Below are 22,720 nucleotides of genomic sequence, written 5' to 3'. Positions count from 1 at the left end.
CACGCATACACACAAGCACACACACACAGGCTCTCACACACACAGGCTCACACACACACAGGCTCTCTCACACACACACACAGGCTGACACACACACACAGGCTAACACACACAGGCTCTAACACACACACACGCACACACACACACACACACACACAGGCTCTGAAACGCTTCACCACCATGGACCACGTTGGTGACCGAGGACAACACGCACTTGAGCTTAGCTACGTGGGACTTGGACACAGCAAAACTGGCCCCGGGTGGTGAAGGCAGGAGTCTGAGCTGGGAGGGCGGGGCCGGCGCACCCCATGCTCACTGCCTCTCTGATGACAGCAAACCTGTCTGCGGAGGGTCCCCTGGGTCCTGCGCCGCGGCTCCTGAGGTCTCGGACTCGGAGGAAGGTTTCCGTGGCAGGAGTCAGGCTGGTCAGGAAAAGTCGCTGTGAAAGCAAGAGTCTTCTGGACCCTTGGAGCCAGGGCCCACCACCCGCCCGGGAAGGAACGCCTCAGGGGGGCGTATCGGGAGCGTACTTCTCTCGTTTCAACTGCACAGAGAACCTGGCCGAAAGGGCCATGGGAACATCCGTTCTCTGTCCCAAAGACCAAGTTCACTTCAGAGTCGCTGACTCGGCCTAGACTCTCCTGACTCGGCCTCCACACCTGAAGTGGAACCTGGATCCTTGAGCAAAAGCGCTTCTGGGAAAGCCAGCATCCTTCCGCCCGAGAAGGTATGCTTTTAGCAGCCGTTTGGGGACCAACCACCAACCGGGTCAGCTTGCAAACGAGTCAGTAACACACCGGCAGCAACCCTCTTCCAGAACCGTGAATTAAATTCACCGATTTATACTAACAGAACAGACTCCTTTCCACGCGACAGCCTTCCCCAGTCAATGTGGGATTATTCTGAATAAAGGTCACCTTCTAGCGTTGCACACTGAACCGCTACTCCTTCCCGAAAGGGAAGGACACACTCTGGAAAAAGACAAACGTCAATGCAGGAGAGTGACAGGCAGCCCTGCAGGACGACCTTCCACGGAAGCAGCAAAAATGTCACAGTAGGAAGCCGCACCCGAGTCACGCAGAGGCGGCCGGTTTCCCAGGAATAACATGTTCTCGCGGATCACACCTTAGAAAAGAACCACGCCACTGCTTCTCTGTTTGGGCAAAGCTATGTGCTGACCCAGATCCATGGTCACGGGTCAGTGCATCCATCCCAGGGCACGGCCATCGCGGGGTTCCCTGGGCACGGCTGTCACGGGGTTCCCTGGGCACAGCCATCGCGGGGTTCCCTGGGCACAGCCGTTGCGGAGGGCTGTGCTTTACGTGACGTCAGGAGCCATAAACTTCCCTCTCGAAGACCACAGACCAGAACTGCCCATTATCCAAACTTCCTGCTTGCAGGCTTTGGGGTTTTAGTCCAATATTCAACCCTGTTTCAAATCCTCCAACATAACCAAACCCCAATGCCAGGTGAGAACACGGCACATTAGTTCTCCTGTAGACCTCCAGAAAGAGAAACCGAGCGTTCTCACAGATGTCACCTGAAACATCCCAACTCCTGAGCGGTAAACAGGAAGCTGTCTTTAATAAGCCATAACCACACACCTGAACCTCTACTGTAACCGAGAAGGAGGTTTAAAGTCTCATATGAACTAGAACTTTATCGCTGGGGGAGTGGGGACCTTTGCAAACACGCGTTTGCCCCCTTTTCTCAAATCCTGCCTCCTTCCTGGGTGGCCTGCAAACACACGTACTGGGACCCCATGCGTCACCCTTCGTTCCTCCACGCTCCCTCCTCCAGAGTAAGGCGGGGTGGGCGGCCATCTCAGTTACGGCTGCCAGGAAACCTCCAGCCCTTTTCATGTTTAGCCAACAGCCCGAAGGACCCCATAAATAACTCAGAGAATACAGGCTCGGCACGGTCTGTGATACAGAGAAACACACAGATTCTCCCAGCACCGCTCAGCGGAAACCATTTGGCGGGACTTGGGACGTGCTCTCTGCAAGGCGCCTTGGATCTCGGGATGCGTCCCCGTGGAACAAGGCCCGTGTGGGTCGTCTGGTCCCCGTCCCCAATGTCAAAGAGCAGGCTCTCCTTGTCCCCGAAGGGCACCAGTCTGGGGTCACAAATTTAGCCCTAAACCTTTCACGTGACACTTCCAGCCCTTTCAACGTCTCATTAACCCATGAAAACACGAAGACCAGAGCCATAGGGTAACTCCAGGCACCTCAGAAAACTTTCAAACTCTGAAAACTGTCTTCACAAAAGTCTGAAAACAGTCATGACTTTTTGTTGTCGCCAAGCAGATCTGCCAGCAAAATGTATCAATTTCTCCACCACGTTCTTTGTCCAAATAGTTTAAATACGTGCGTAAGAGGATGATGGTTTCATTATCTTCAGCAATCATCTGAGGTTAGCTGCATTCTGTTACCTCAAGGTTTATCACTGGATTTTTTTGATGCTTTCAGCCAAGAAGTAATAAAACTGGAAATGACTGGTTTTTTTTGATGTAACTAATTATATTAACTTGATAACCTTCAATTAGAGAGACTACTGCATTAAACAATTTATTAGCCCTAAAAAAAGTTCACAGTTCCTTTTATGGAATTACTGATGTCACTGATTTTCTGCAGAAGTATCAAAAACTCCTTGGTCAGAATGTGTACCAGCTCAACCTCTGAGAAGCAGTGACATATAAATACACAAAAGACAAAAGCATGGTCACCTATTAAATGTGAAATCCTACAGTTTTGCTAGCTATCAAGATGCAAATCAGCCTAACAGTCGAATATGACTGTGAATTCTTAAAATCAAATTATAGACAGTTTCTTGGTAAAATACATGAATCAGTAAAATACAGTATTTTAAAATTTCTCTTAGTGCTTTTGGGAGAGGGTTGTCCCCAGTATTTCAGCACAGGGCATGTGGTCTTTCACTAACAATAACTCACCCTGATCACGGATTAAAATAAACTAAATTCAGATACAAAAAGAAAAGTAGAAACAAGATTATGTTTCCCGGATGCACCTTGTATGTGGAACAAAACCAAGATGGAAACACAAATCTTGGAGCAACAGCATCATCTGAAATGTAATCTGTCTCGGCTTTCCCCTTGGAAACCTACAGCACGGGCTGAGCAAGACAAAGACGCCAGCTGGGGAGCCCAAAGTGACCAAGAAATGGCAGACCGTTTGCTGGTGAGCAAGGACAGAAGTGCCTTCCTCCCGGCGAGGAACACTGTAAGCACGTGAGCGCGGCAGAGGATGGTGGGGACCCGGACACCCGCTTCCCCAGCTCCCAACCAAGCGCCTCTCTCAAGGCCTCATGATGAAAGCCCAGGAATCCTCTGGGAGAAGTGGCCGCTCGGTCGCCGCCATCCTGCCCCGCAAACTCGGCCGCCACTCTGTCACTCCGACAAGTGACGTCTCGGCTTCCCGAGACCGTGGGGGGGCCAGCGTCCCGCGCTGCACTCTGGGCTGTGCACAGAAGCTCGTGACACAGCGAGTTTGAGAAAGGTCTGTAAAACCGTCCTCCTCCAGATGCACACAGGTTTGAGTGCAGACACAAGCCGCACGACAGGCGGACGAGACAGACCACGGAAAGGCCTAGGAAGGAACAGCCGGACCCGAACAGCGAGCCCGATCATCTCTGAGCTGCGGGAGCCTTTCTCCTTCCTCATCCGCATCTCCCACATGACTACGGGTCACGGGACGTCCATGGGGCAAGCACGGTAAAACCGCCCATCCTCGCATACACCCTGACCCATCCGCTGTCATTCCTGACCCCAATGCCGGGGCGTCACTGCTGGGCGCCAGGCCCGGTGCACAATGGAGCTGTCAGGGAAGGTCTGCCTGACTGGGGACCGGGGACGCGACCCGGCTCCAGGGGCTGCGACGGTCTCGTCCATCCTCTGTTCGACCCCTGAATGTGTGCAGCCCCTGCTTCTCCGTGGTCATTCTTCCTGCTCCCACGTCCTGACATGTGCATGGGTGGGCTAGAGCTGCCACACACGTGCTGGGGACGCAGGTCAGCAGCGGCACCCCTTAGCGGCCACGGAGCTCCTGCTGGAACCCCCGCACCATGGCCCGCCTGCTGCTGCACGGACGCAGGCCACACGCTGGAGCTCCAGAAAGGTAGCCTGCTGAGCCTTCAGGGGCGGGAAAGTGCTAGACCCCTGCGGAAGGAACCCGCCCCCTCACGGCCACGCGTGGTTCTCAGTTTCCGTGCAGACGCACCCCTGCGGGGACTGGATGGGGGGCGGGGCACGAGCGTTCCATCACATCCTGGAAATCCGCGGACACTGCGGCAGTGTCCTGCCCCTGACAGAGGATGGTGAGAACCCGGCCCCGAAGTCAGCTCCTGTGCCTTCAAAGTCTCTGCTTCCGCTGCCTTTACAGCATCTCAGAAGGTGCGTGTAGTCGCGTCTCCCGAACGCGTTACGTTCTTTTCTCAAGAAAGCGTTTACAAGCTAGTTATGCAAAATAAAAATGTGGTTTTTTATCGGAAAATTTTATACCCTGCCGTTAAGTTCCCAGACAAGTCCACAGACGGATACGTGACCACCCAAAAGTAAACCGACAGACGGCTCCACAGCTCCACAGCGGCAACCTTGTGAAAACCCCAGTCACGGTCACGACACGGTTCATTTTACAAGTTGTGCAGGCCGGTGACCCAAAATGCCCTACGCAGACGAGAACGAAGAGGCAAGACCACACGAGCGGTCCGTCGCTGGCCGGAGCAGCAGGAAACAGAGGGCGTCTGACCGCCCCCAGGGCCCCTTCCCCGGACCCGCACGCATCGGCCCCGCTCTTCTCAGGGGCCGCACCCACATTCAGGGCCGACCTCGGATGCGAAACGCTCCAGAAGGGAGGAGAGTCAGAAGCAGCTCAGGAGGGGGCGCCCGGGGGACTCGGTCAGGGGAGCGTCCAGCGCTCGCTTTTGGCTCCGGTCGGGGTCTCGGGGCGGTGGGATCAGCCAGCACCGGGCTCCGCACTCGGGGAGGCGCCTGCTTGAGATTCTCTCCCCTCCCTTCCCCCCCACTCCGAACCTGCTCTCACTTTAAGATAAATAAATAACATCTTTAAAAGAACAAAGCTCAGGAAAAGGAGCTGCAGTTATAGTCTGAGGTGACATTCAGGTCACCCCCACATGACAGAGGGGGGCCACAGACATGCCAACAAGACAGCTCTGGCCAGTCGCGGCCCTCCCAGCCAACCCCTACAGATGACCTGTCCCTGCGCCCAAGCAGAAAGTCGGGGGCCCCTGCGGGCAGTGGAGACAAAGCTGGTCCGTCCTGGGTCAGAGCTTTGGGGGGTGGTAAGAAGCAGGTCACGTGTCCCTGGGCTCTGTCCTGGGCTGGTACGCTGCAGCCTGAGCCCCAGCTAAGGTCTCCCTCGGCAAACCTCTGCCCCAAGAAGAACCTGCCGGACGGCCCAAGAGTTGGCCAAACGGGTGTGCTGGGCACACGGGCCCGCCCTCCATGCCGCCGACGTGTCCACAGCGCCGGCCGGCCAGCGCGGGACGGGGGCGATCGACACCCTCCCTGCAGCTGCTGGGACCCCCAAGCGCACTTTCTCACGGGCAGAGGAGCGACAAGAAGCTGCATGAAACACTGTTCATGTTGGGGCAACACTTCCCGTTTCTCTTATTTCACTCCCCGTCAGAACGCACACAGACTGCCACACTTTCAGAGCAAGAAGGAGTTTCCGAGAACAAGACATGCCCATGGATCTCAGTTACACGAGAGTTCCACGGCTTTTCTGTGTCCTGCACGGGTCAAACTGTAGCACTCGGGCCCTTTGAAGGCCTTTGGAATCGTGACAATTCATTAATACACCAGACCATTAGCGATTATCGGTGTCATTTTAAGTAAAGCTAAGACTATGTGAGCAATTTAAAGTAAATCCCAACAAAATTCAGCCGAAATACTAAAATGCAAGCAAAACACAGCCGTACTGTATGTGCTGATAAAGCCAAGTGGGTCTTCAGTGGCACAAACGCGGTGACTTACTGGAGACGCACAGAGCGTGCCCGAGAGGAGGCTCAGAGGGGGCTGCTCCTGGGGGTCCACGAGAACAGAGCGCCGGACACAGCTTCGGCCCAGCTGCACTAAGAGCGCTCTTCTGCCTGCAGGGCTGTGTCCTAGCTCTTCCCCTGGAGGCAGGGGTGAAGCCACGTGCTCCCTGGCCGGCCCAGCTCGTGGGGCCCCGACCTTCCGCCCACGCCCTCAGACAATGAGGAGCACACAGAAGCAGGGCCCGACCCGATAATGCATGGCCAGGGAGCCGCTTCTCTTGGAGACCTAGGATCCAGACGTGTAGGACACTGCAAGGTTAAAACACACACGATCTCGAATTAAAGTAATGACTGGGGGACAGGCCAAGGCTGCAGGAGCTCCAGGCGTCCGGGGCGCACGGGCCGGGGATACGCAGTGGACAAGCCAGACACGCGGAGGGCGCGAGGCTGGGGGCCGAGAAGGACGAGCGGGCCGACCTCGCGGGGCGCAGAGAGGAGACATGGTCCCAGCTCCGCCGAGGAAGGGACAAGCCACGACGGTTTCGGCCGCAGGCAGGGCAGAGGAACAAGCAAGCTCGCCGTGTGATACACGCCAAGTGAGGAACTGAGAGACGTCAGAAAACCAGCTAAAGCGACTCTCCTCTGTGCGGATCCTTTTAACAAAGCAAAGATAATTCATTCCTGTGATTGGTTCACGAAGTCTTACTACTGACAGAGGACAAGACGTCCTCTCACGATCCTACTGACTCCTACCACTAAATGCCGCACCACCCAGCCGCCTGGAGCCTGCTTTCCGCCGCGAGCATGGGGGCTCGCGGGGAATCCTGGGGGTGGCCGGTGCCCGCCAGCACGCAGCACCAATGGGACTGGGATCGGTCACAACACGACGCCTGCGACCGCATTTCCACATGGTCATTCCAAGGGAGGAGATGCCTACGAGTCCCCAGAAGGAAAACAGCTGTGGGATTTTTTTTTTACAAGGTCCAAAGGGAAAAGTCGCCCAGAGCAAACGCCGGGACGGCACGCACGTCCCCACTAGTCCCTACGGGTGCGAAGCGCAAGGACCTGGCCTCAGAACCCCGTGTGTGACACGGTGGGACAGGACACAGGGCAGCAGGCAAGACGGCTCGCCTGGAAGGGCCTTCAGATGACGCAGGGAACAGCCGCCGGCCCACACAGGCCTTATCTCAAAGGAACACCAGCTTCCAGCACCTTCTATTTCAATGGCAGACCAACCTTATAAAACCAACTCCAGATCTCTCTGCATATCCTGAGAGGCTGGAGGTGTACGAGGAGCCCCTGGTTTTCGCCAAGTTGCCTCTGTGCCCTGGAACCCACGGCTCGTGTCAGTCACTCGTCACAGTTCAACCAGGGACAAGGAATTCCCACGGGAACGGTGATTCGCCATAGATTTTTTTTCCACACATATTTACTTAGTGTTTGATTAAACCAAAACTAAGGAAGGACAGATCATACACAGATAAAACCAACCGAGAACCAGAAGAAATACGTACCCTAAAAATGCCACAGCACGCGGATGTCCTCCGACAACACCAGGGGGACAGTGAGTTGATCCTGGACTGTCACTCCCTACTGTGAAGACCACAGCCCAGAGCGCAGGGACCGCTGTGTCCACAGAGCAGCCCTCCGTGGGTCAAGCACGATCTAAGGAAGGGATTCTCAGGTCTCTTTTTATTTTGAATTAATGTGAGAAGCCCGTCCACGTGACCTCAGGCTCAGCGTTTAGGGCTCGGGTCTTCCAGGAACAATGCACCCCGCAGAGGGTTCGCCGACACCCTGAGTCAGGACAGGTTACAGCGCGTACGCCACCCCAAGGACCCTGACATTCCCTACAACAGTGCCGACACGAGGTATGCCCGTGGGGCCCCAGCTCCGAAATGTCACCTACAAAGTCCCCGACAGGTCAGAACCTCCCAGCTGAGGACGGACGTCCATGCGGGAGGGGGAGGTGGCGGCACCAGGTCCTGCAGGGCAGCCCCACATCCCAGCATACCACACGCCATACTTGGAAGCGGGGGCCTGTCCCGATTCGAGAAACTTGATACAATCGTGCTTGGCAGAGACCGTGCGGTTCATCGAGCGACAGACGAAGGTAGTTTTATTTGCTCCCAAATCCCGTTCTCAGCAAGCACTGCTGTGACCCTCAAGAGTGTGAACACACGAGAAGTCACCGGCGAGCGGGAACTGTCGAGAGCGCACACACCGCCGAGGGGGCCTCCCCTGTCTTCCGCAGCATGTGAGTCCTGGGTGCGCATGGAGGGGGTGAGCAGCGGCCGGGCCTCAAGGGCAGCAGCCGAGGCGCAACAGAACGGCCTGACCCGCTGGCCGGGAGCCGGGACTTCTCCCGTGTGCTGAGGGCAACATCCGCCCCAGGAGACTTAGCCCAGAGCCGCTCTCCAGGAGAAACACGGCGCATCAGGTAACCCTGACTTCAGATACACGGCAAGTCATTGTTAGCACAAGGGAGTCTCCAGCACTACACGGGACACATGGAGACCGAAAATGTACCATTCACGGCTTCTCGCAAATGCACGACGAACAGGTGACCCCTATTTTTACTCACTGAGTCTGGCGACTCGACTTGTTCTCTTATGCGAAACACATGATCTGAATAAATTACCTCAAAAGCAGCACAGAGTGAGTGAGACCCCCGGCCTGGAACAGGTAAGTGATGCAAGAACACGTGAACTTCACACATGGAGAGAAAAATTATTTTTCATTTATATGCAGCGCCATTAATTCACTGCCAAGGGGAGACTCTCCACAGCCAATGCAGAAGCCCGTAATGGCAGGCGGTAACGGGACGGGGCCTCTGGGACCCTGTGCCACTGAAGGCCCCATGCACGCGAGCAACCGTCCACCTGCGGGACCCGGCCGGGCTCCCGTCATCCTCCCGGGCAGGCTGCAGAGAGGTCCTCCCTGAGCCCTGCTCGCAGCCCTCCTGAGGCGGGTGAGGGGTGGGGAGTAGCTGGAGCACAGCGTGGTGTGAAGGGGAAGGTCAGGAATTCTCAGGACTGCCCGGGCGCCAGAGAGCCCAGCCGCCGCTCGAGGGTGCACAGCGCACGCCCCATTCTCTCCTCCTCTCCTCTCCCGGCTTCCTGCCCCGCCTGAACACTGCAACGGAACCAGCACTGACCTGCCTGAACACTGCAACGGAACCAGCACTGACCTGCCTGAACACTGCAACGGAACCAGCACTGCCCCTCCTGAACACTGCAACGGAACCAGCACTGACCTGCCCGAACACTGCAACGGAACCAGCACTGACCTGCCTGAACACTGCAACGGAACCAGCACTGACCTGCCTGAACACTGCAACGGAACCAGCACTGCCCCGCCCAAACACTGCAACGGAACCAGCACTGCCCCTCCTGAACACTGCAACGGAACCAGCACTGACCTGCCTGAACACTGCAACGGAACCAGCACTGACCCAGGACTCACAGGTTGGCTTTGACACAATTGTCAGCACAAAAGTCTCCTGAACCTCGGAACTTTGGAACCTCGTCTGGATGTGAAGAGGAACATCTGCAGGCTTCTGGCGCCCGGGGGAAGACACCGGCCCACGGCCTGTATGTGGAGAGGCTGCGGTTTCAAATCAGCAGAAATAAGACGCTGAAATAAAATGATGCTGGGAAAACGGGATAGCAATAGCGGAAAAAATTAAAAACACCTCACAGGATCTGCCAAAAGTGCCACGTGGATTCATGCAACATCGACTAAGCACACGGAATAAAGCAAACTCACTTCATTCGGTGAGAACATCCGAACAGTAGGGCCGGGAATGCCTAAGTCCTGGGTAAAAACCATGACGGAAAAATGAACAGTTCTGACTTTTTAGAGCTTCACACAGCACAACACAAAGTGAGAAGAAAGTAAACCGAACAACAAGATTCATTCCCACGATGTACCGAGTTCCTGTTAATAAATAAGAAAAGGACAAACACCACATTATAAAAATGGACCAAGGGCATGAACAGGTGAATCCCTCGAGAAATGCCAACGGCCAGCGATCCTGCAAACACACTCACTCTCACAGGAGCTGGGAAGAGGTGAAGTCCGGCAGAACACATGAAGAACATTCTCTTCCTTCCGCTGGGCGAGTGCAGGAGATTTATGATCCCTGGCACTCTTGAAGGCGTGGGCCCACGGCCATACTCGCGAGCTGCTGGTGGACATGGGGACAGTCACGGCCCGCCTGGTGGTACCCACAGAAACAGAACACATGCAAACCCCCAAACCAGCCATCTGGTACCGAAACAGGTCTCGGCAAACTCCCAAGCATCCTCAACGGTCCCTGTTACCGGCAGCTACAAGCAATGCTCTTTGTAACGAAGCAACTTCAAGGTCCATCAACAGGCAAATGAATTACGATTGTACTTCACTTTCGGACGGCTCGAAAGGGAAGCAGATTCCTTTATCGACATGGACGATTTCCGAGACATTATATAGAAAAAGCAACTTTCAGAACAGAACAAACAGGATAATCTCATCAGGTGTCCAAACAAGAAAGATGCACAGACGTGGATCTACTGACACATGTAAACACACCTGAAGGGTCTGAAGCGGACAAGAACCCAAGTGTCTCCAGCCCACGAGGGAGGACGGTCGAGGAGGACGGTTTCTCACGCGCACGTTCAGACACCGCGGATCAGCTGCACTTGGCGAGTGTTCGTGAGACCTGCCGACTTTCAGGAGGAGGGGGAGCAGAAGTTTAAACTCAGCAGCATGGGCCTGGCACGGTCTGTCCCAGGCCGTGTGCTTGCTCCTCCTCCACCACCTCCCAATGCTGGGCCCGTGAGGGACACAGGGTCAGGGAGGCAGCCTCGGGAGGAGGGAGAGCCTGGGGAGTGTGGGGTGAGCGGTTCTAAGGCAAGAAAACCAGGTCCAGGGTCCCTGACCTTGCCCCAAAGATCTTCCTCCCCACCAAGGGCACAGGAGGAGCAGAGACGTGAGGAGTTCATCTTGCATCCAGGGCAGAGGGACGGGCTCTCCCAGGAGGAGGCTCAAAGGGCGCTCCATTCCTGGAGTTTCTATGGCCAGTGGCCGCAACCTGGGATCCTGTCTCAGCCCCGGGACAGAAGAAAGAAGGCAAGCACAGGTGTCCTCCGCGATCAGACCCACAGCCCCAGGGTGCGCTGCTCCCCAGCACCATGACCTAGCGGGTGGGGTATGTATTTGATGTTATGTGATGCCCTGTTTCCACACGGCCCTTCAGCCGCCTGACTGGAAGGGGAGGGAAGAAAGGAGCGCAGAGCTCCAAGGGAAGGAGACGAGCAGCGGCGGGCTGGCGCCGCGACAGGAAAGTCCCCCCCAGTGCCCCAGCCCCACCCAGATGTGCTCTGCCCCTCACAGGTGTGCCACACGTCTGAAAACTGCTGCAAGCAGCCACAGCAAACACCCCCCCTTAAAACTGGATCTCAAAATTCGAAGGAAAAAATCTTAAACTCAAGATTGGGGGAGAAGGAAGGAAGCAAGGCCGGCAGGCAGGTCGGCTATTCTGTCCTGACCTGGAATGGAAAAGAAATGTTCAGAGCACAGGCTATTGAGAAGGTACGAGACTCTAAGGTCTGCCAAGGGTGGCGGGCTCGCCAGGCAGTTCTGCAAAAGCAATTTTATCTATTCGTAACTAACTCGCAAGCATGATGCCCTTTTATAACTGGGTTTCGAAACAGTATCAAGAATTTGTTTCTAAGCTGTGTGTGTGTAGGTTTATCACCATGGAAACTGCAGACACTCTGCAGAGAACCTAACCAGAACCTTCCTGTTCAGAGTTCCCAAAATCTGCTGTCAGAACTTCACAATTCCTTTAACACCTAAACTTCAGGAACCCTGCGAGTCGTCTCTTGGTGACACACAGAACTGCTCCCTGAGGCTCTCACCGATAACTTCACCACCCGGGAAGGAGATTCACGATAAAAACGACTCCTAAGTGTTTACGCCTTGTTTCCAAGTGCCGACCCTTCTACCACACTGCATCATTTTTGAAAACACGGTACCTGACGTCTCCTTGAAGTGGAAATGTTCAAGCCACCCCACTATCAATTTCTAATCTGAGGCCAAACCCCTCTGCAGAAGTCCTATGCCATGAACTGTGTTGTTATCAATGTTTCAAAAACCAGCAATATCCTAAGCGAGTCTTATATCAAAGGAGCTACGGTAACTAGAAGGGACGACTGGAGATGATCATCCTTTCCGTATCACAACGTTCTCCAGGTGTCCAATCCAATTAACAAGCTATGCCCACGCCGCTCAGCGCCGAAGGCCTCATCTTGTGACCCAGGAGGAATCTGACAGCCCCTGGGCCTGTGTCACAGGCACGCACGCACCAGATCCTGGGGGGAGGGCCGACCCCCCAGAGGGGACCATTCAGTGACCCCTTTACATCGGGGATCTGAAGAACCGGTGAGGTCACAGACGGTGCTGGAAGTAAGTATTCTGAGTCAGAAGAAAGAACACGATTAAGACTCGGATGGGGCACACTTTTACAAGACTGAACCCCAAATGCCTTACTAATCTCTGAAAATACTCATCTCAAACCAACGCCTGCCTTTGTAAATACAACAGGAGCCCGAGACATCCTGCAAATGGGAAGGACTGCCCTCGCCTCCCGCGGAATCAGGAAGGAAACTGTGACCTTCTGACCTTCATCCGGAGAAGACCATGCCTCACTTTTTAATTCTAGTAAAATACAGATCTTAAAAAAAAAAAAAATCTAAAACCGCAGTCTGCCTGAAGACCCAAAGGCTTATGCAAATCGGTTATGCAAATCCTGATGCTATCAGCAGCCCACAAAGGTTTCACTCAGAAATGGCCTCAGATTAGGTCCAGCACACAGGATATTAAGGAACATCAAAAAGAAAGAAAAAAACTAAACTTATAAATGAAATATTATGATTCTGTGCCAGAGAGGGGCACACAAAACAATCACCAAATGAAGGCTAAGTGCTTGGAGAAGGAGAGGCTAACTCACTGAGGAATTCAGCTTGCCCGCTGCGCTCAGACTGCCAAGGAGAAGGCTGAACGGGAGAACCCAGAGCCCCCGCGCAGGCTCCCCGCCACGGGCTCTGGGCCGTCCTCTTCCCGGGCCTTCCAGACAACCGTGGCTCCCTGGTGGAACCGTGGGGGAATGGGAGGGCCCTGCCTGTCCCGGGCCACACGGGTGAGCAGTGTTTTGACGAGTCACCACTTGCACTCACAGGATGGCCCCGGGAATGGCCGGGCCAAGGGCGCTGTGCCCACCAACTGTGCTGACTGGCAACTGCTGGGGACATAAGCAGGGAGGTGGGAACCACATGGTGACCTCAGTCCCTGCTTCCTGCGATGCCGGGTCTGGGGGAGCATGGGCTGTGTCCTCCGGCACTGGGGATGGGACAGGCCCAGCCCACTTCTGCTCCCCTGCACACAAGCGACTCCCGGGAGTCCTGAGAGACACAAAGTCCCAAGCTGATCCCAAGTCTGGCACTGGCTGGGAAGTAGCCCCAGAAGCAGCCAACTCCTGCCGTGCCAAGAGGCCAGTGTGCTGGGCCATGTGCACAGGACGCCAAAGCTCAGGCACAGGATGGTATGAGTATCCGCTCTCATCGGAACCCCCACTGTCCGTCCACACCGCCATCATGGGCCACGGGCCTCTTGAAGCCGGCAAGCACACGCTCCCCCACGGGGGACAGATCTCAGCGACGCTCACTGCAAACCCGAGGTGCTCCTGCTCTGTCCAGGGCGGCTGGCAGCCACGGCTGGAGTCGTGCAGGCCATGGCGCAGCCGGGCTGAACGAGGCAAACCCTTACCCTCAGTGAGATCACAACAGCGGCAGGCGCGGGAGGTAAAGAGGACACGGGGTACGGGAGGGTCCTGGTACGGAGCGGGAGTGACGCACGCGGGCTCCGGGAGGACTGGCCACGGGGGCCGAGAGGGGCTTCCCAAGTCCAGGGCACACTCAGGCCACACAGAGGGCACATGGGGGTTCTGGACGAGGCATGCGGGGTGCGGCGAAGGAGCAACAGCGGACCGTGGTCCCAGAAGGCCTGCACAAGAACAGCGTGCCTCCACTAGCTACCTGACGGGCGCCCGGCCTCCAACAAATACCTGGAAACCGTGTGAAGAAGGGGACGCGGTGACAGGTGCCACATCACCGCCTCAGAGGATAAGGAACTGGCAGGTGTGCAGACGCAGCAGGAATGCCCGGCCCACATCTAGGACGGCCCTGCGACAGGCAACATCTTCAGGGCAATGCCACGCCAGCAGAAGCCGCCCCCACTGACTGCGTGACCCCCTCCTACAGAGCTGACCTGGAACTACCTTACCCCAATGAGCAAATGCGGATTGTCCAGAAGCAAAACCAGGTCAGCCTGCTCGGCAGACACTCCCACATCGGGCACGATCCAGGCGCCTGGCCTCCACCCCACCCCACCCTCAGAGCCAGCCTCCAGGCAGAACTGGGGATCCAAAACCCCGCATGGGGTCCAGGCCACCTTGTGCCTCGAGCGACAGGGCAGCACAGGGACCCTCTCCAAGGCTGGAAACCGGACGCTGAGGCCCCAGCTCGGATCAAGAGCCGACAAGAGCCGTGCCCACAGGACGCCGACCACAGGCCAGGCACCCGAGGAGCACGGCAAGGACAGCCCGAGCGGGGACATCGCGGTCCCCCACGGCCACTGGGGGACTGGACACTTGTGGAGCTCCAGAGTGAACAGCACGCTGCCCCTCAGTGCAAAGGTGACTCGCGACCTGGCATCTGCCGACCGGGCTGCCCTCCGCAACACACGCTGCCCGCTTCTGGAAAACCAGAATAATTCCTATAACCCAGTCCCTGCCCTGATGAAACCGAGACAGACTCCCTTCCAACTCTAAAATCCTGCGATCCTGTCTCCTACGACGAAGTAAAAGGAAAGAGATGAAACCGAGCGCGTGAATGATGCCAGCAAACCCAAACGTTCGCCGGGGCCGGTGCACAGTTCTGGGTACCAGAGCCCATACGTGTGTCTCGGTGAAAGGAAGAAAACCCCAGCATCTCGTCTCCAGAGTCTGATGCTGTTCACGCCGCAGTAAATTCGCTCTGGAGGTCAGGGGACGTGTCATTCTGCTCAAGCGGACATCAGCCTGCAGGCCATGCAGACACCCACATCGGAAAAATCAAAATACCAACAACCGTACTCTCGTCGTAACTCAACATCCTCCAGTAATTCAGAGCGCGTAGCGGGGTGCTGGCTGCGCGGGGGCAGGCCCCCTCGTGGGTGGACGTGTCACCAGCACTGATGCACGCAGGCCCCAGCCGCTAAGACGCGGACTGAGACCACAGGGCGTTCTGCTTCTGACGGCCAAGTACACCTGAGCCGCTTTTCCGAAGACCTGCCCGGCGTGTTCCCACCAGACAGGACATGGCGAGGAGGGTTTCCAGCTCCAGCTCGGTTCTCTGACGCCAACGACGAGAGCTGCCTCTGCTCCACGGAGCTGGAACGGCCGGGCGTTCCAGGAGGCTCTTCCGGAACCCGCAACAGCCCGGCTCTGCCATCGTCTCCAGCTCCAGGGAGAAGGGAACGACCCGGCACCTCTGGGAACGACCCAGCACTGCTGGGAACGCGGTAGAGCGCGTCCCAGGTTTCCGGCCCGCCACGCGGCAGAGCACGTCCCAGGTTTCCCGCCTGGCACCTGACACCCCCGCGGGGCGTGCCCCTGGGCCCTCCCGACCGGGCATCGGCCTGTGTGGACATTTACTTGGTGCTGCTGATGACGACCCCCAGGTCGCCGGAGCAGCAGAGAACCTGGACAAGGCAAGCCGGAGCGACCTGCCCGCAGCTCAGGAGCCGGACCGGAGGAGTCCTGTCACCAGTTCCGCAGGCTCACCCAGGACAGAGGGCGCTGACCAGCCAGGCCCCCGCTCAGAAGGACCACCTGCTGTAGCCCCGTCCAGCAAGGCTGTGATGCTAAGATGGAAGCATCCCCTGGCTTCCCTCCCCGCAGAGGCAGACAATAACCTGTCGCCGGTCTGCACCTGGGGCTCCCGTCCACCCTCCTTTCTCCCTTTTCCCATCCACACCCCCACCACGGACACGCCGGCTCACGCTCAGCCCCTGGGTGGGGCCGATGCCACGGTCCCTCCCGCTCACTCCGTCCGTGTGGTGGCCAGAAAACGCGGGGTCTGCAACGCGGGTCCCAGCTTCGCCGCTCAGGACACGCATCTCGAGTGGATCTGGCCAGAAGCGCAGTGAGTTCCTTCTGCTCTGCACTGAAGCAAACCCTGAGATAAGCGATCGTCAGAGCTCCCCGTCTCGGCAGGCCCAGCTGCCCCGGACCAGCACCGGTTAGCTAGGTTCTCCCGCAACCCCGGGACAACGGGTGGACGGCCGAGAACGTGCTCTCCCCAAGCCGTCCTGAGGACCGGCTGCGCTCTGAGAAGCGGAAAGAACGCCTGCTGCACCTCCGCGGCCCTGCCCCCGCACGGCAGGCCCTCCTCCCCCACCTCTGCCCCAGCACAGGGGGCCTCCTCCCCCGCCCCGGCAGCACCACGGCCGCCCGTCGCACAGTCTCGGGGCGTGCGTGCAGGAGAGACGGGGCATCCTCCTGCCGTAAGACGGAAAGGACAGAGCCGCGATGCACGAGGCTGTTGGCCTGCGGGGGGCGGGAGGACCAGCAGAGAGAGCCAGGCAACCGGGGCTTCCGGAAGGAAACCCTGTTCTTCTTTCAACTGTCTGTCCATTCCCTGATCCCGCTCAGTGCTGGGAACGCTCTCCTCCATTCTCCGAGCTGCGCATCACACTGTGGCCCTTGTTCTAAGACCCCGTTCCTCTCTCCGTGCAGCAGGTCTGACCCTTCAGTGGGCCGGAAGCCAGGATGTGCGATCTCACAGGACTTCATCTAGAACGCGTGGTTTTGCCATCCGTCCAGCTGCACCGAGTGTGCGAAGACGTACCAAGAGGCAGGCTCACCAGAAGGTGGGCTGGGTGTGACAGCCGTGTGGAGAACACCAAGTGGGCCACACCGAGGTAGTCACGTAAGTCTTCGCAGAAACTATACGCAAATGGTGGGAATGGGGGTCCTTGGCATTTTGCCCGAAGGCAGGAAGACACACCGTGATGGCCCCAGATAAGGGAGGCCACCCAAAGGTGCTCCTCACGATGGCTCGGGCTGTGAACCAGCCTGTCCAAGACACGCTCAACAGTGGTCCCTCATTCTGGAGCTGTCCACAAGCTCTTTGGGCAGAACCCACTTGGGTGTATTGTTCAGCACTCCTTCATCCCCAGAGTGACCTCACAGTGCCGGGACTCTGCTTTGTGTTGGAAACGCTCATTTTATAAACCTGAACTGCATCCCCTCTGAACACTTCTCTCTTCCCTAACTCAAAGGTTTCCTCTTTTCATGAGCTCCAAAAGTGCCCCTTCTCTGCCAGGGCTACGCCACTGTCTCAGTGGAGGGCTGAGATCCAGCTCAGGAACACATTTGATACTTGATTTTTATTCACAGGTTGCTCTTCTACCATTTTTGGTCAGTAAGGAGGGCTGCCAGGACCCAGTGTTCCATAGAAATAAAGGGAATGTGACAGAGCTTTTCAAACAAGCACATGGCTTTCATGGGAAGCACAGTTCTTTTAATTAATCTGATAATGCAAAGTTTCTCCAGGGCCAAAAGCAGCATTCAAATCCATTCCTGACTGTCAAAAAAATCTCTGGGTAAAATTACGGCACAATGGGGGCTTCCTGCGAAGGGTCACGAAGACAGAATTGTAATGTCGACTTTGCTTCCACCAGAAGGCACATTCATCTTGTGGGACCTACTGTGTGCGGCTCTGATCTCACGCTCCACGTATTTCCTCTAACAATTTTGGCCAGCCACCCCACCGAAGTTCTTAAGAATGGTACGGTGCCTGTATGTGTAAGACGTAATTCCCCTGTTAGGAGTAGCAAAGGCACACTGCAGATCGAGAAACGGGATTCAAAATACTCGTTTGCTTTTCCGAAGTCTTTAGCCAAACCCCGAGAATGGGAGTGTCTGTGGGGTTCACGTGGACTGTAACGCACATTTCACTCCTCAAAGAACACCCATGAAGCTGTGGTTTACTACCCACACTGGACCACTGAGGGCCTGCTGGGCTTGCCAAGTCTGTAGTCTTTGGAGGAAAGAGTCTGCTCCTCAGAGCCACAAAAGGTACCCATGCAGACCCACAATGTTCTTCAACACTTTATGCCACTGTCATGACCTAAATCTCCATTTCTGGTCTCTCAAGGAGCTAGAACATTCTGTTGATTCTACTGTCAACTTGTTGAACTAGGACATGAACACATGAACTTGTTACAGAAACATCTGATATATCAGGTTTCTCAAAAAAAAAAAAAAAGATCACATATAGAAAATACATATAATGTCATTAGGAGGGAAACAATGATCTCAAAGTTAATGAATCTAAGATGAAAACAGTGAACTCCAATGTCGAGTGAAAATCACTCCATCTTTCCAACATTTTCAAAGGACGACTGAATTAGATTATTAATCATGTGACCAACATCACCACAGATGAGGGAAAGGCTCAAGAGCTTTTTTAAATATTAAAAATACCAACCTCCAGAAAAAGACTTAGTTCTAACCTAGTATCATCCAACGCACTCCAAAAACAGTTATAGTGCTATTGGAATATCATCAGTAAAATCCGTAATTTTCAAAACTTTTAAAAGAGAAAAACCAAGAATTAATCTTCAAAAACACCAACCAAAGGTCGCAGCTGGGTGGCCCAGGTTTTAGGACGACTCGGAGAAGGAGCGGTGGTTTGTTTTCAGAGAGGAGCATGTTCTGCTCTTCCCCACAGGTTGGTCAGAAATGAAACGGGACACAAGGGTCCGCGTGCAGCATGCCACTGCTCGTCTCGGACGGATCCTTACGAGGTATATGCAGGGGTCAGCACGGGCTTCTCTACAGGACTCGAGAAACAACTCTCTTCCACACTGTTACTGACTCAGTACATCTGAGCAGCACACTCTCATATGACACACAGATAAACCTGTAATGAATCCTGTGCCAGAAAACAGGCTAGGCCCCTCAGAAGGAAAAAGAGGACGCAGATTTTGCTTTGGAGGAACGCAGGCGTATTTTTCTTCACTACCAATCGTAAAGAGCCCTCGGAAGCTCCCGGGTTTCTACACCACAGGACTTTCAGGTAAAAGCAACATCCAGGAGCCAGTCTCCAGGGAGAAGAGAAAAACACTCCCAGTGACGCAGGGAAAGTTACAAGTTCTGTCAGGGAACAACCCTTTCTACTAAAAAGAATTACCCAAAACAAAAAATAATAATTAAAATATCAAAACGCTTAAGATGTCTAAAAAGTAGGAAAATGACGAAAACAAAGTCAGCAAAGCATCTTTAAATATTTACATAGCTGCTGTTTGGAAAGCCATCTGTTCCAATGAGCCGTCCCTAAACCCACAGGGTTACTTGAACCCGAGGAGATTAATTAGAAGAGCACACCGATTGGAAGTTACTCCTTTCCTCGGCTGCCTGGTGCAAAGGAGAAGAGCAGAGGCAGGGGTGTGTGTGTGTGTGTGTGTGTGTGTGTGCATGCACACATGCGCACGCCGCCTGGGGAGGGCACAGGCTCTGGGACTGCAGAGAAAGAGGAGGGCACGCCTTGGACATGTCCCATCACCTGTTCTTTGCTCAGAAATGACTGATGTCCCAGAGAAACCATGAATTCAGCAGACCAAAGTTGTTAATTAATGCAAACACATCTGAGCAAATTAGCGAGAAAGGAGCGTGAAGTGGCGTGGACAGGCACCTGTGCCTGCACCCACCAGCCTGAGCTCAAAGTATGTACCGGCTGCCTGACACCTCGGGGGGGCCACCCGGGCTGCAGGGTCTACCTGGGCCTGGGAAACCAGACCTCCAGGGTGCAGGGCTGAGCCTGGGCCTGGGTTATGTGGGTACTACCCGGACCCAAGGCCACCCCCCTGCCAGTCTGCTGGGCCTGGGCTGCCTGGGCTGAGGGCTACCGGTCAGAGGGCCACCAGGGCCCCTATGTAGGCACGGGTTCCCTGGGCACTGTTCAGGGATAGTTTGGGTAGGGCTAAGGGCGCACAGAGCTACATGGACCTGTGTTCCCTGGTTGTGGGGCTCCCGGGGCTGGGATCCCTGGGCTCTGGGACATCCAGACATGGACCACTTGGGCACAGGGCTCCCGAGCCGAGGCTACCTGGGCGCCGGTCACCCAGGTACGGAGCTCCCCCGGCCCTCACTCTCTGAGCCCAGTGCACGTGCTCACCTGCCGCAGGGTCCGCCGCCCCGTCCTCTCCACTCTCGTCCGCAGCCTCGTCGGCCAGGCCCGAGCCCGGGGAGTCAGCGGCGGCCCCGCAGGCCGAGCCCGGGCTGCTGGGCTGCGAGGCCGAGTCGCCCTCGCTGAGCGAGCCGCAGCGCGCACGGGGCGCGGGCTCCCCAGGGCCGTGGCGGTCTCGGCGCGCGCGGCGGTGCACCCGCGAGTGCAGGACCATCTGGTGATACGTGCGGAAGATCTTGCCGCACTCGAAGCACTCGGACGACTTGCCGTGGCCCGCGGGGGCGGGGGCGCGGCGGCTGGGGCGGGCAGCCGGCCTGGGGTCCAGGGGCCCGGGCAGGGGGTCCCCGGGCACGCCCGCCCGCTTGCGCGGGGGCCCCTGCGCGCCCGGCTCCGGCTCGCGCTTGCGCTTCTCCTGGCTCACCAGGATGTACTCGCGCCGCTCCTTGTCGAAGGCCACATCCCCGGCCAGCGCCTCGTCCCACGCCCCGTACTTGAGGTACTCAGCGGGCTCGGCCACCTTGCCCCGCGTGGCCAGCTGCCAGGCCTGGTAGCTGTTGACCGGGTCCAGCTCGGCCACCCGCCGCCCCGCCTGCCCGCGGGCGGGCGCGCCGGCCACCGCAGGCCGCAGGTTGAGGCACCGAAGGAAGAGCTGCTGCGGATCCGGGGCGCCGCCGTGCACCGCGCCCTCCCCTGCCGGGGCCCGCGAGCGGCCGGCTTCCACCCTGCGGTGGATGGCGTTGTGCGCGTTCAAGCTGTCCAGGTTTGTAAACAGGTTCCCGCACTTGGTGCAGACTTCGTAGAGGGACAGGCCAGCCACGATCATCTCCTCCTGCACCACGTTGTTGATGGTGGCGATGGGGTCCGGCTCGCTCCTGGGTTTGTTCTTGCTCCCGGTCTTGGGCCCGTGCGCCTTCATGTGGTTCTTGAGGAACCACGGCTCCTTGAATCTCCGGCCACAGATGTGGCAGCCGTGGTCAAAGGAGCCCCTGTGCTTCTTCATGTGAGCCTTCAGGAACCAGGTCTGGCTGAAGGCCTGGCCGCACACCTCGCAGGGGAACTCCCCGGGGGTCAGCTCGGGCTTGCCGTTCTCCACGTAGGCCTCGGCCCCGCTGGGCACCTGCGCGGTGATGTGGTCCTTCTCGATGTGGCTCAGCAGGGACTCCTCCCGCAACGTCATGTAGCTGCACAGCCGGCACCGGAGGGGCTTGTGGGCCTGGTGCACATGCTGCTCCAGGTCCTTCTTGCGCTCAAACTTGCACTTGCAGAAGGAGCACCGGGCGGCCGCCTTGCCCTCGTCCGGGGCGCTGGCGGCCCCCTCAGCCTCCTTCTTGCTGCTGCGCAGCAGGATCTTGCTGTCGTCCACCGGGGCGGCCCCGTTGAGGACCTTGTTGCAGGCGGAGGTGCTCTTGGTGGGGCTGGTGCAGCCGTCCAGGCCCTCGGACGCACGCAGCTCCCCGGCCTCAGGCTCGCGGCCCTGGGTCAGGGAGCCCGTGCGGTGGCTGCGGACGTGGATCTTGAGGTTGCCCTTCTGGGAAGCCCTGTGGTCACAGTAGGGACACTTGTAGGGCTTCTCCCCCGTGTGCTTGCGCATGTGCTGTGACAGAGAGCTCTGGAAGGGGAAGGTCTTGCCACAGATGCAGCAGCTGTGGCTCAGGGCCTTGTCTCCGTCCACCTCGGGGCTCCTGCTGGCCCCGGTGGGGCTCGGGCCCCTTCTCAGCTCCACCTCGGCCGCACGGGTGCGATCCATCTCCAGGACCAGGGCTCCCCAGCCAGGGCAGGCGCGGCGTTCTGTCACACGGGCCGGACCTCGTCTTATCTCTCCATTTTCAGATGAGGCTTCTGCTTCCCAGCTGCAGAGATGCACCTGCCAGGGCAACCTGCATGTCCTACCTGGAAGCCATGGCAGGCAGCGGAGAGCACCTAGAACAGAAAAGACACGAGAGATCTTAGGAACGAGGTTGCCTGTGCCCACGGGGAGCCGGCAACATCCACGGAGAGTGACGGGCCCGCTCCTGAAAAAGAGCCAGCCAGTCCCAAAGGAGACACCGACACAAATCCAAGTACGCATACCAGCAGCTGCTTTCCTCTGAAAGAGAGATAATTAAACAATTACTGATAACTGTATGCTAAATCGTTACAATAAATAACCTTATGCGATCGTATGCTAGAGTCATTCTTCTCAGAAAGGTCCCACATCTGTAGGGAGACCCTGAGGTGAAGAGGTTGTGGCAGCGTGAGCAGCACAGACCACGGAGGGGCGGGTGCGAATGAGGAGCACGGGGAAGGGACCAGGGAGAGGGTGGCAAGGGACACAGAGACACAGCCCGTGCCCAGGACACGTGAGCCCCATAGGCAGTTGGCAAACATACTCCCGTGTGTAGCTGTTGGGGAAACAAGGCTTCGGGACAGAGGCAGACGCACCCCGAGCT

At 56.9% G+C, this 22,720-nt stretch overlaps 1 protein-coding gene across 5 annotated transcripts in view; it reads right to left on the bottom strand.

Annotated features, from left to right (window-relative positions):
• ZNF516 (zinc finger protein 516) overlaps positions 1-22,720 on the bottom strand; it is a 111,887-nt gene that overhangs the window by 40,603 nt on the left and 48,564 nt on the right. For all 5 annotated transcript variants that reach the window (XM_082699363.1, XM_082699361.1, XM_082699364.1 and 2 more), the window contains exon 2: positions 20,280-22,211. In XM_082699363.1, coding sequence (XP_082555489.1) covers positions 20,280-22,038 — 1,759 coding nt within the window. In that variant the 5' untranslated portion in view covers positions 22,039-22,211. The remainder of the gene's footprint in view (positions 1-20,279; positions 22,212-22,720) is intronic.

The sequence above is a fragment of the Mustela nivalis genome (assembly GCF_964662115.1).
Source record: "Mustela nivalis genome assembly, chromosome: 14".
Lineage (NCBI taxonomy): Eukaryota > Metazoa > Chordata > Mammalia > Carnivora > Mustelidae > Mustela > Mustela nivalis.
This window is presented reverse-complemented; position numbering and strand designations above follow the sequence as displayed.